At 41.5% G+C, this 13,536-nt stretch overlaps 2 protein-coding genes across 3 annotated transcripts; one reads left to right on the forward strand and one right to left on the reverse strand.

The window, feature by feature from the left end:
* Positions 1–2,051: 2,051 nt before the first annotated feature.
* LOC121201613 (DDB1- and CUL4-associated factor 7-like) lies at positions 2,052–9,978 on the forward strand. 2 transcript variants are annotated; one of them, XR_005896698.1, is made up of 8 exons: positions 2,052–2,465; positions 3,649–3,807; positions 4,020–4,131; positions 4,249–4,367; positions 4,452–4,661; positions 5,042–5,159; positions 6,087–7,268; positions 9,856–9,978. XR_005896698.1 is itself a non-coding variant. In XM_041029127.1 (7 exons), the coding sequence occupies exons 1-7, from the start codon at positions 2,328–2,330 to the stop codon at positions 6,257–6,259; spliced, it is 1,029 nt and encodes a 342-aa protein (XP_040885061.1). In that variant the 5' UTR covers positions 2,052–2,327; the 3' UTR covers positions 6,260–7,447. The 2 variants fall into 2 exon arrangements, 1 of the variants encoding a protein (XP_040885061.1); XM_041029127.1 differs by lacking the exon at positions 9,856–9,978 and having other exon boundaries at positions 6,087–7,447.
* On the reverse strand, positions 7,932–12,736 carry LOC121201612 (potassium voltage-gated channel subfamily H member 6). The gene is made up of 11 exons (XM_041067523.1): positions 12,644–12,736; positions 12,050–12,475; positions 11,477–11,870; positions 11,162–11,361; positions 10,800–11,052; positions 10,519–10,712; positions 10,317–10,425; positions 9,832–10,101; positions 9,361–9,541; positions 8,836–9,040; positions 7,932–8,713 (listed from the first exon to the last, which is right to left on the reverse strand). Exons 1-11 carry the CDS (start codon positions 12,734–12,736, stop codon positions 8,423–8,425), a joined length of 2,616 nt encoding a protein of 871 aa, XP_040923457.1. The 3' UTR covers positions 7,932–8,422.
* Positions 12,737–13,536: the final 800 nt, after the last annotated feature.

Here is a 13,536-nt window from a genome sequence, read left to right on the forward strand (position 1 = left end):
GAGTTCCTCTTCTGTGTGCCTTAAATATCTCCCAGAGGATGGCAATAGATGCAGGAAAACCAAGAACAAAGCTCAGAGCTGTACAAAAACCCCATAAATACTTGCCCACTTCAAAACCTTTACACCCGTCAAAATCAAATACTTCCCCGAAAAATCCAGCTGTGGCAGAGCTGTTGGAGAGGTACTTGGAACGAGGATCTATCTCAAGCAACATTATTGTGCAGAGAAGTGGATAAAAGACCTGAAAGACACAAGTATACTTCTTTAGAGAATGAAAAATAAATTCACAAACACATGCACCGCATGTGACAAGCAAGAACCTTGCATCCTCTACTGTAATATAAAACTGTAATGCTGTCAAAATACTGAATAATTTTTGAACACTATGTAGAAAATATTCGTCAGCTTTATTAGTGTGGAATTCACTCCACTCTGGTTGATACACTGCTGAGTAAAAAGCACAGACACATACTGTACCTGTTGATGAGATTTTGAGGAGGTGTTTGCGCTACAGCTCTGCTTCGTCTCGTCGCCTTGACAAAAGTGTTAAACATCCGTAGAAGCTGCTGCTCATCTTTATGTTCAGACATCAATCAAATTCATGACTTGGTGACAGTGAGTTTTGCTAAGCATGTGTTTATGAAAAAGAGCAAACCCAAAGGGCAACGGCGAAGGACATGGTAAATATCTAAACCACTGTTTTGTGTGTTTACATAGCGCCCTCTCAGTCAATCTCTGATGTGACTGCAGGTCAGTGGTGTAAGTGGAGCATAAAGAAAGTGTTTTTCTAATGGCATAACTACTAAAATAAACAAGATTATCAGGTACAATGTGGATTAATGTTGTCCACTAAGAGTTTGTCTAATTTTGTTGGCCTAATTTTTGTTCCACTAATGACAAAGGGTTATAGCCAAGCTTCCATCAAGTAGATGTTCAGATATTTAAAAAGATAAGTGAAAACGAGAGAAGAGAAGGAAAAAACAATTAAGGCTTTTAGTGATAATTACAGGTGCCAACAGAGAGCAAAAATTAAAGGTCTAACATACACATATAACAAACTACTTGAACCAAGAAATGCTGAAATGAATTTAGCCTACGCCCTAAAAGATCTATTGACGTCTGCTCTTCAAAAGTGATGCAAATGTCAAGTGGGCGTTATGGAAACTCGTTTAAACAACCCTGTGTTATTACTGAACATGCAGATGTAGTTGTTGTTGTTGTAAGCAGGTGGAAAAAGACAAAGTATGTGGCAACCTGAAAATCCTGTACATTACAGACAAATTAAGTGTCAAAGCTCTGGTTTACTATGACAAATGTGCTGTCACTGCAGATGAATGCTCCTTCAAGTACTGCTGAGGTTAGTCAGAGGTCAAATGAGCAATCACAATCATAAGTGAATGAAAAGAAGCCAAGGATTAGCAGCTGAAAGGAACAAATGTTGCCATCACGTGCACTGTTGGCATTTAATTATCTGTATTCAAAATAGAAATAGATTAGAGTTGAAAGAAAAAAAACATTAATGAACATGAAGTCCTTCCACGGAGATGGTCAATTTCTCTTTGCACAAAGGCAGCTCTTTCATTCAGCTTCTCAGGTGTGGAGCAAATTATCTGGAGTGTTGCCTTCAGGTGCTTCTTCGTAAACTCCCTTTGTGAAGTTGCAGTGCAATCAATCAATCAATCAATAAAACCACAATCCATTTTTTTAAAGAAAATCACAAATAACTTCAGCTGGATGAACATGGATGGCAAGGAATTACAGTGGCAGAAGTGAAAAGAAGAATTAAGGTGATGTCTTTTTGATTGAATTTAATGATCACAGTATCTAAAAGTTGGCTATTCGCCCATTTTGGTGAAAGACAGTTTACAGCATCACCTATCTCCCCGAAAGTCAGATATGAAACTCCACCAATATTTACAAAACTACTTGCTGGGCCGTTTTTGCGCTTTGTTATAATAATTACGATATTAATGCCAGCTCGTGAAGGCAGCAGCGGCAGCCTCGACGACGCTCGACGTCGTCGTACTATTTCTGTCCTCCGGTCTCCGCCATTGCTGCCATGTTATGAACATCTTTCAGCAGCCGCTAAGCCGTTGATTGCATACTTGTAACTCATGTTCTTTTGTATGTAACGTGTAGCTTTTACCGCCGGGAAAGCGTCCCGACTACACGGACTCAACAGTTAGGTCACTTCGGTAGAAATTACACAACGTTATCGGAGACAATAAGTTACGTTTGTAAAGTAGCCGGTTGCCGCGACGCGTTCAGGGTCCCCTTTCCCTGCTGGTAATTAGTTTTCTCTCGGAGGTTAATAGTATATTTAAAAGATGTCGCTGCACGGTAAGCGTAAAGAAATCTACAAATACGAGGCACCATGGACAGTTTACGCCATGAACTGGACTGTCCGACCGGACAAACGCTTCCGCCTGGCGCTCGGTAGCTTTGTGGAGGAGTACAACAACAAGGTAACTTCAAGGCGCACGTCCTGTCCCATGCTGCTTTTAATGGCAGGCATGGGCAGTGATGGTGATACTATTGTCTGCTTGTGTTAAATTTAACTTGCTGGAGGAGTGTTACTGTAGTACTGTGTTAATGTTTAGTAGAAGATTAATTAGAAGTAACGTTAGGTTTTATTTTACCCCTCTGCTCCAGGTCCCCTATCAAATCCAGCTCATAGTAACGGCTCACGTTATATTACAGCTGAGCACTGTTAGGAAATGCCTGCAAATTCTGTATAGTGAAGATGATACATACTGATATAAACCACTGACATATATCAGTCTAAATGTAGGTCATATTCTGTTAGCATGTGACTATTTAGAGTTTATGACATTAATGTGAATTTATAAACCATTCTGTGATGATTGTAGGGAACAGCTTGCCCCCATATGAAATTACAAGAACATGAAAGGAAATGCATTTTTTCTTTGAAATGACAGAGTATGTTTTCTGGGGAAAGAACTTGAAAACAGTTCAGAATATATAAATGATTTAGATATAATGCAATTATAAAAAATCATTTGCATAATAATCACTACAGGTGTGATGAGTTTGTATTTCACTTGATTTGGAATTGATTTTAATTGATTTGTTTTGTTTGCATTTAGATGTAATGATTAAAAAAATTGTTGATCTTCATTAGATTCTCTGTGTGAAGCATTTTGTAAAATGGGCCATAGATAAGATATAGATAAGTTTACTTAGGTCACACTATTTAGCATTGACAAGCAGTCTGTAAATGTGTTAAATTTGCAATTTCTTTATAATTGAGTATTAACCTCTAACATTTTAGACTATGAAATTGTTGATCAGTTGTTAAAATGGTCATTGATCAGTTTTCTGTTGGCAGAACTCTGATTTGAACAGCTGTAAAAGCAACTATATCAATGATTGTGTTTGATGTAAAACCTCAAATGAATGTTTTGGTGATATTACAAAGAACTGAAAAATATTAAATGAGAATGAAACTGATCAGGTTGAATATTGGGGGAAGTTTCCTGCACAACATCCCTGAGTGGATTATCCCCAGCTGTGTATCCCTATAATCATCACCACCTGTCACACCACTGACTGATTGTACTGTTCCCGTTTCAGATAAGTAACACTACACTGGCTCACTCAAGGTGAGTTGTTATTGTGTCTCCTCAGGTTCAGATAGTTGGTCTGGAGGAGGAGAGCTCAGAGTTTGTGTGCCGAAACACTTTCGACCATCCCTACCCCACCACCAAAATCATGTGGATCCCCGACACTAAAGGAGTGTACCCTGACCTGCTGGCCACCAGCGGAGACTACCTGAGAATTTGGAGGGTAAGAGGACCAATCCAGTCAGATCTGAACCCACAGTCTCACACTTGCACTTGCAGTACAGTTATGTTAGGTCCTTCTTTTTTACCTTTTTATTACTGTTTCTTGAGTCATTGTTTAAAACACTGATGAACAAATCACGTGATATTTCTACTAGTCTTATTTTTTTCACAAAGTGCACAAATATTGACAATAATATGTCTTTCTATTGAAAGGTGAGTGATACAGAGACCCGTCTGGAGTGCCTGCTCAACAATAACAAGAACTCTGACTTCTGTGCGCCGCTCACATCCTTCGACTGGAACGAGGTGGATCCAAACCTGTTAGGTAAAAACCCAGTGCAGGTTTACCTCAGGGCAACTTGGAGTCTGTATTGACAAATCCCACATAGAAAACTAGAAAAAGGATCAGCTCCACATTACATTGTGTATGTTTTCTGTGCAGGTACTTCCAGTATTGACACCACCTGTACGATATGGGGGCTGGAGACTGGACAGGTGCTTGGAAGGGTCAACCTAGTGTCAGGTCATGTCAAGACACAGCTGATTGCCCATGACAAAGAGGTAAATGTTATGATATGATGCATCAAACCTTCAAACGGTCTGTAGTCCTAGCTGATGAGAACTCACTGCCCGCCTGTGTTGCAGGTGTACGACATCTCTTTCAGCCGAGCGGGCGGCGGCAGGGACATGTTTGCCTCGGTGGGAGCGGACGGCTCGGTTCGCATGTTTGATCTCCGTCACCTCGAACACAGCACTATCATCTACGAGGACCCGCAGCACAACCCACTGCTCCGACTCTGCTGGAACAAACAGGACCCCAACTACCTGGCCACCATGGCGATGGACAGCATGGAGGTTAGGGCTGCTCTCTGTGTGGATACATTTTATGTTTTATATTTTAAGTGTTAAGTGTTTTAAGTGTTTTTTTTTTTATGTTTGTGTTATTTATAAGCCTTTAAGCCGGAAACCTCTTCAAAATTAATATATGAAATATGGAAATGTAATGTGAGTTTAAGTCACAGGAAACATACTGTAATTCCTCATATTCTGTTCTATGCTTCTGTTTCTGTATATACATTACCATATTTCCTTGTGCTTGTTCTTTTACATTGACTTCTTAAATGTTTACATCAGAAATGAAAATTAAACGTATTTAATCTGAGATTAGATGTTTTGTTTGCTGCCAGTTAATGTCTGTTTGATGTGGTTTTGTTTTTTTTTTTTCATATCCTCAGGTGGTGATCTTGGATGTGCGTGTGCCCTGTACTCCAGTGGCCCGACTCAACAACCACAGGGCCTGTGTTAACGGCATAGCCTGGGCACCACACTCCTCCTGTCACATCTGTACGGCAGGTATGCAGGTTTTACTGGAAATAGAGTTTTCATTCTTCACACAGAGGTTTGTTTGCAGTCTGGAGGTTGAGGGCTTTGCCTAAAAATGTATTGGCAGTTGCTGCAGAATGAGAAGAGAACATTATATCAGTACAAGATTTTACATAATTGTAGTGGCTGACAATGAGCACAAGGGGGAGCCCTTCTTGTACTGCAGATGTGAACTCATCTCAACAATGGGCCAGTAAATGCATGTTGAACATTGTTAAAGTTAGAAAGTAAAATTAAGGGGGAACTGGGTGGGAGAAGCATCGCTGTCTGCAACAGTGTCTCCTGATGCAATTAGTAAGAAATCATCTCATCAGAAATGTTCAGATCCTTCATTTGGGGCTTTAAATTCTGAATTGAAAGGATTTCTTTGTTGATCATCAAGTCCAGGGTCAGAAATGAAGACCACCTCCGCTGCCAACAGAATAAATTACTACATGCAGAAGTTCTTTTTGACAAGTCCATATATTTAAAGAATCACATGTTAAGATCATCTGCTAGTCCCAGAATTGATCACGAGATGTGTCAGGATCTGATTTATGTGTGATGTTGAGATAATTAATCGGCGCAGTATGTACATTACTGAGTAAAAAAAATATCTCTACAACACAGTGACATTCGTAATTGCTGTGTAAAATTCTGTACAGTGCGTTCCTCTTATTGTGCAATACTCTGTTGTTCTGCTGATCCTCTGCGACTGTTTTGTCCCTTAATTGTTTTACTTGTCCCCTGATCTTGCTTTGATGTTTTTATATCCTCCTGAAAAAGAAAAACCTCTTGAAAAACAGTCAGTAGCCAGAATGAGGCCAGTAACGTGTGGTGTTTAGTAACATTATTTTCTTCCTGTCTAAATAAGATAAATCGATTCAAATCAAACCTCCTCCCCTCATCTCTGTGTAGCGGACGACCACCAGGCTCTAATCTGGGACATCCAGCAGATGCCGCGGGCCATCGAGGACCCTATACTGGCCTACACAGCCGAGGGAGAAATCAATAACGTACAGTGGGCCTCCACTCAGCCCGACTGGATTGCTATCTGCTACAACAACTGCCTGGAAATCCTCCGAGTCTGAGCTGCAGACACGAAGAAATGAGGCATAAAACAACTCAAACATTCTCAGTGGGATTTACAAGCTGACAGGAGTTTGTTGAAGGATTTTTTTGTTTAGTTTGTTTACTAAGGACAAACCAACATGCTTGTTTTGGCTTCGTGTTGATACACATGATGTGTGTGAAGCTTTTATCAGCTGAGTGAAAACTAGAATATGTCACTGCTCGACTTTTTTGATACTATGATACCGAGTCATCCGGTATCAGAAAACCCGAAACGAGCACTAAGACAAAAACCAGGTCTCAAGTAACCAAAAGACTGTTATATCTGTTGTAATGTACAGATTCAAAGCAAGGTTCAGTGCCCTTCGAGCTTTCAGCAAGTTGTCTAATCGATAAATAAGCTAGTCAGTTACATGTTTTTCTATTCTACAGTGCACATCTTGTTTTGCATTTTAAGCCATTACACCATCCTTCAATATTAATTTTTTGTTGCAGCAAAAATGCGGTTTAGCCATTTTCAAAAGTGATTTGAATGTGGTTAATGTGGATTTTATATATATGTATATATATATATATAATTCAACTGAATATCATTTGTGATTTGAAACACATCCTAGTTGTGATACAGTTTACTGGTATTAACTGAGCATAATGCTTATTTCTTTGTCATTTCTGCAACAGTTTATTCATAGCAACATAATTTTATTTAATACAGAAATAAACAGTCCCTCACTGTTTAAACCATTATACAGAATTTTAATATTTACACAGCAGTTTAAAGTATTTCACAGTGAATTGACTCATTAACGCACTGATAAGAATCTGTATTTACATCTTGAAATGATAGGTTGAAAAAGTGTCTTCTTCCAGGTACTGTAAAACAATGAAGTACATCCTACGAGATCTGCGTAATGGAAAGAACACAGCTGGTCAAACAGTAGAAAGTGACATCGGATCACGAATGCTGTCGGTCCTGTTGTGAAGTTGGAATCGGGATTGGATGGGAAACACGAGCCTTGGATGTGAACAGTGAGTCCCAGTTGCTGTAGCTGTTATAGATTAATTTTCACAAATTGAAAGCCAGATCAGTACAGGTGAGGCAGGTCCAGTGATGTGGCACATACTATAAGTTGGCCAGTCATTAACCAGGTAGAGTAGTACAGAAATGCCAGAAGAGATATGTTTGTGGTAAACAGAGAGAACTGACAAATTTGTTTTTGAACCCTTAAGTGTCCCACACTGTACGTATCTTTTTCACAATTATTTACTAACCAAATTCAATGGATCCTTGTCAAATGTTTAGGCTTATGTGATGTTGAAAATATCAGCCCACATACTGTTATGAGATTTTCTTAAAGGAATAGTTTGACATCATGGGTAACACCTTTATTTGCTTTTTTTTGCTGAGAATAAGGTGAAAGTGTGGTAAATATGAAGCTGCAGCCACAACTTATACATGACTGACCTGACAAACCACTTATAATGTGTTAATTAATGAGCATCAGAGGCTCAGGCTAGCTGTTTCCCCCCGTTTCCAGTCTTTGTGCTAAGCTAAGCTAATAGGCTGATAGCTATAGCCTCATATTTATCACAGTCATGAGAGCTGTGTTGATCTTCTCACCTAACTCTTGGCAAAATAAAAGCAAATTAGCTCTTTTCCTTTACTCTCAAATAACAATATCGCAGATGGCCTCACAAATTCAGTATCAGTCAGCTCTGGTCTGTGGGTAGAAGCTCTGTACTGATACAGCAAGGGAAATAATTACTGAGGATTTTAACAGGATCGGGATTACGACCGAACAGGCATGGAACAGAACTGGTGCTCACAAAACCAAACCAGCACAGAACAGAAGAAGATGTAAAACATGATTATGAGATGTAAAGAAAAACTCCTGTGCAATCTTCATAATGCACACACTGTAAATTAGAAATTGTCCTCTAGAAAGTATGATGATGAACTGTGTTGCAATTGTCACTGACTGAGCGTAATCCTGTGTGAGACAGAAATCCTTGCAGTCCACCACTATCTGATTGTGAGACACTACTCGCTGTCCAAATGTGTAATGATGGCTGATTCCTGGACTTGTCATATGGCTCCTTCCGCACGTCTGCAAGTAGCAGTGTATTACTACTTTCTTTCAAAGTCACACTGATTGCCACGAAAACTCTTTCACTGAAGGTCGTCAGATGACAGGTAGCACGGGGTCTGACAGGTGTTTCTGGTTCTCAGCTAGTCCTGAGCTGATGTCCAGGTTTCCCGGCAGCGAGGGGTAGCGGAGGCTGCCGCACAGCCTGGGGTTTTCCATGAGGGAGGATTTTGGCTGGGGCAGCTGCGGGGTTAAACCTATATGGGTCTCAGTTTCGGGGGTGGCAGTCATGAACATGGTGTCGTCTGACGCCACAGTCACATGGATACCGCTGGACAGTGACTCCTGGGACTTCTTGGTGAATTTAAGGTCGGCCTGGGTTGGGTTCTAGAGTAAAAAAAAAAAAGAATCACATACTCTTATTTCTTAAGTAAAAAGCTAGAAATTAAATCTCTGTTGTAGTGAACAGTGACTGAGAGTTTCACTGTGTTACTGGCATTAGTCCATACCTGTGTAGGTGCTCTGCTGTCCATCTGTATGGGAGAAATGGGGTACATGCTGTGTAGAACTGGTGTCCCAGTTCCATACAGGCCAGGTGATTCAGAAGGGAGGGTACCAGATGATACAGTGCTGTAAGCTGGAGGTACAGGAGCAATCTGCCTCTGGAGAAGCTGGAGAATAACGTTGATGTCGGCTGTCATGCGAGTCTCCAGTCTGGGGAATTGAGAAACAAAGAGTATTTTGTATTTGTATTCTGTGACAAGCCATAGTAGCCCAGCAATTACAGGTGCTCTTTTTTCATGTCAGTTTAGCCTCTTAAAACCTGCTGATCCACCATCAGCTCGGTCATTACAACCTATTGCTGTGTATTGGTGTGTGTAGTTTTAGCCCGCAGAACTTAATTTTCATTCCAGTGGACTCATACGGAATTGCATTTTGAGGACAGTGAAACTACTCAGGGAGAACAGTGGTGGAAACTAGATATTAAAGGGTTAAAAACAAAAGCTTTAAAATGTGAACAACAGAAAATGCACCTGTTGAGCTGTGAATGTAAAACCTCAAGTCGAGACTCCAGCTCACTGGGCCTTTCTTCTGTGAATGGTGGTGGGTGGTAGGAGTTACGGACTGAGGAAGATCGCCACGCGCGACCTGAAAACTGTTGTGACTGTCGGTCTGGCCAGTACTGATACATCCCTGGCACTTTCAAAGATGAAGCTGTGGAAAGTAAAAAGACAAGAAACTGGTGGAAATGTTTATCCATTTAATTTATTTAAGGCAATTGGAATGTCCAAAATATTACAGACAGAAATACATAATGTTAAAAGGACCTTGGGAAGTTTTCCACCACAAGTGGCAATGAAAACTCCATAAGGTATCTTAAACATTCAAGCCTCAGTCCACAATGCAACACCACCAGCAACAGTCCATCATAGCTTGTTTAAAACTTAAAAATACTAGGCTAACACACCCTGTATGTCTTTCCAGTATGACTTATATCCACGTACCTTGATGGCCTCTGTCCAACACAGCTTCCCTCCCCACTGATGTGCCACTTGGGGGTAGCAGCTGCACTGCAGAGGGGGAGTAGTCCCGCGTGGCATCCTCTGGAGGATAAAGCTCTACTTTGGCACCATGAGCAAGAGACTTAGCCAGGTCCTCACTCGACTGGGAGCATGTGGATCCACAGCTACAGCGGTCATCCCAGCGGGCCTGGGGAGGTGAGTGACGATGACGGAAGGACTGAAGGGGGTACGAGTCTTCATGATCAATACCATCTGTTTACAGGAAAGTATTTCAGTTACTCAGTTACAGTATTTTGTCTACGTATCTCTGAATACCACTCAGGATGCCAGGAACCTAGAGACTGTACCAGCATAGCTCCAATAGAAGTAAACCAGAAATACTTTGAATACATCAATAATGTCCTAAGCACTCATTTATCAGAAGACAGATACAAAAAACAATAAATCTATGTCACCACATATCTCACCTGGCCTAATTCGGCAGTCCAGGGAATGGATTCTGTGTTTTGGCTTGTGGTGATATCCACAGTCATCACCAGAATCATCAGTCGTTATTATTGGTGGCACTTGATCAGCCTGATGAACACAGGAAAATCATAGAATACTGTGCTGTGATTTCAAAATGTCAAGATGTTCTTTTTTTTTCGTAAAAATAAACTATCAACATACATCTCTAAGGTCAAACGTTATCTCCAGGTTCCTCCAGAAGTTGTCTGCAAAGCCGGGGTAGTTATCCAGGACCTCCAGCAGGTCGTCCCTCAGGATGCGGTGCAGGTCACAGTAGGTGATGGTGTGCACGTCGGAATTGGACTTCCCTGGCTCATCGTACAGGTGGATGGTCTCACCAAAGATGTCGTTCTTTTCTACAAGAGCACAAATACTTATCTGAGTTTTTGAAGTTTGGTTTTGGAGCATTTATTGAGACACTGCATTATAATTAGATCTGTTACCTAATATGGCTACCACCACATCATCCCTGATGACCTGAATCGAACCACGAGAGATGAAGAAAAGAGAGTCCAGGATGTCTCCATAGTGGATAAGAGTATCTCCTGGAGGAGCGTGGACTGTCTTGAACCTTATAGCCAAGGCGCGTAGACAGGCTTGACTGCCCCCACGGAAAGCCTTACAGTTCTGCAGCAGAGATCTGTTCAAGTGCAAACAGATGTCAGCCTGCAAAGACTCTGGAAACCCCTTCAACACCTGAATATGGGAGGACAAAACCATCAGAATATCAGTGATAGGATGTGAAATATGGATAGAACACAACCATGAGATGTCACAGAGGTGAGAATTGTCATTTTTTACTCACAGCATTCATGTCAATGCCATTTGTGTATGACCAGGCATGCTGAAAGTACTCCTCCAGCCTTGCACGCAGGCCACCTGGGATTTGGTGGAATCGGATGAACTCTTTGACTCGCAGCATCTGGGTGTGGTAGCGGGTTGTACCAGAGTACAGCCGCTGGATGATGGCAGACACATTTCCAAATATGCTGGCATACATGAGAGCTGAGACGGAATCAAAAGGTAATAAAAAGACCTGCATGATTTTGCTTTTTTAAAAAGTGAAACATCCCCAGCCCAGAAGTGTCTGTACAGTCTCTAACAGTGTTATTCAACTTACAGCCAATAACCATGACGCAGATGGAGAAGATCTTCTCTGAGTTGGTGTTTGGAGAAACATTACCGAACCCCACACTCGTCAAGCTACTCAAGGTGAAGTACAGAGCAGTGACATACTTGTCTTTGACCGATGGACCAGAGGTGGAGTCGCTGTCGTTGTATACCTTGCCCAGTTGTTCAGCCAGGTTGTCCAGCCAACCGGTCTCCGTATATGGCCTCTCCACAAAGCCAATAGCATACCAAATACAGGCTAACCAATGGGCGATGAGTACAAAGGTGCACATGAGTAAGAATAGGACAGCAGCCCCATATTCCGAATATCGGTCCAGTTTTCTTGCCACGCGGACCAATCGTAGTAACCGAGCTGTTTTCAGCAGGCTGGTTAAGGTTGCCATCTTTGGTGTCCATTAACAACAGGGAAGAAGAAGTTAGGCAGGGAAATGGCCATTCAATTTAATCAGGCGACTTAATTAGAAATTATTTCAGAAGTTTAGGACAGCACATTTACATCAAGGAATAACTGCCAAAATAATTTTAGAATGAATACAAACAGCATGAACTTGAGAGTTCTTACCTCATCAGAGCCGGATCTGAAAATGAGAAGGTCAAAAGGGATTGCTGCAAACAGATCAATAGGGAACCAGCCTTTGATATAGTGCTTGGCTATCCGGCTCGGCTGTGTGACCACCTCATCATTCTGGTCCACGTACGTTGTGCGTAGGTTGATGACTATGTCCACGATAAACAGCACGTCCACCATAAGGTCTGCCACATTCAGAGGGTTACATGTGTAGCCACAGCTCCTTTGACGTAAATCCCCATGTTCATCCAAGAGGAAGGCAGCTGAGTAAGGAGTGAAAACAGCTGTGTAGAGGACCAGGAGGAGAATTATCCAGTCCCAAAATGCCTTGAAGGGACTGTAGTGAAGCAAGATCCACCATGTTGTCTCAGGTACCTGGAGTTTGTATTCAGGCAGTACATCAGACTCCAAAGAAAGTACCTAAGCATAAAGAATGCAGCAGTATGCAGTGATTCTCACATATGAACACAGATTTCAATCTTTCAGAGGGAAATCTGAAATAAAACAGGAAAACAAGTACATTCTCTGAAACAAACAGCAGCAATTTAAAAACTATATTTCTTTCTGCATTAATTCTAACCAACAGACCTTTCTAGAAGACGTACTGTTTTGACCGAGATCTTGGTGGAGGCTGCATGCTCTGGTTTTGTGACCTTGCAAGTCCAACAAATCCTTGACCATCCTGTCATTGGTGACTCAGCGGAGGTGAGACTTGAGTAAACGTTACATCCAGATAGTACAATTATTTTCAGATACCAAAAAAATATTGGGCAAAGCTAAAGCACCAGTGTGCTGTAATCAACTGTGCAAGAGCTGACTGAGTGCAGGATGCTGTTGGGCTGGAGGACTGTAATGATGAACTGGGCGTCACTATCACATAACTGAGTTCATGTGCTGCCACAGTCCTCTTGTTCACTTTAGCCCAATTACAAAATAATATTTGCTGCCCTGACAAACCTCTCTGACCTTCCAGATAAATGGATCTATCAATCAGATACATACATAAATAGTTATACAGATGTACTGTAAAGACAGACAGGGATCAACAAGTGACCCCATGTAGCAAGGTCATGGCAGGTTGCAAACATTTCTCTTGCATTTGTTTCATACCCACCCACTCAGCACCCCACACAGGCAGTGATGCAGAATGCTGAGCCCCAGGGCTGCAGCAGTAACGACAGTAGTCCTTAATTGAACTGTGGCTCAATGTAACTTTGTTTTTTTTTTCACACACAGGAGGAAAGCGTTCATGCACCAAACCACCTACTGATTTTTCCACTAGCGGGTTAATTAACGACAGTCTTCCATCATGGCAACTTTCTGGAAGCCTCTTCATTTCTTAGAAATCAAAAGATGATTAACGTGAACTCCTGACTGACGGACAGAACCTGGCAAGCCTCAAATGCATCATGGGGCACAGACTTTCACTTGAAGCTTGGTACTGAATGAGTAAGCTCATTCACTCAGAGCTCTTAAACTGG

The sequence above is a fragment of the Toxotes jaculatrix genome, chromosome 21, assembly GCF_017976425.1.
Source record: "Toxotes jaculatrix isolate fToxJac2 chromosome 21, fToxJac2.pri, whole genome shotgun sequence".
NCBI classification, from domain to species: Eukaryota; Metazoa; Chordata; class Actinopteri; family Toxotidae; genus Toxotes; species Toxotes jaculatrix.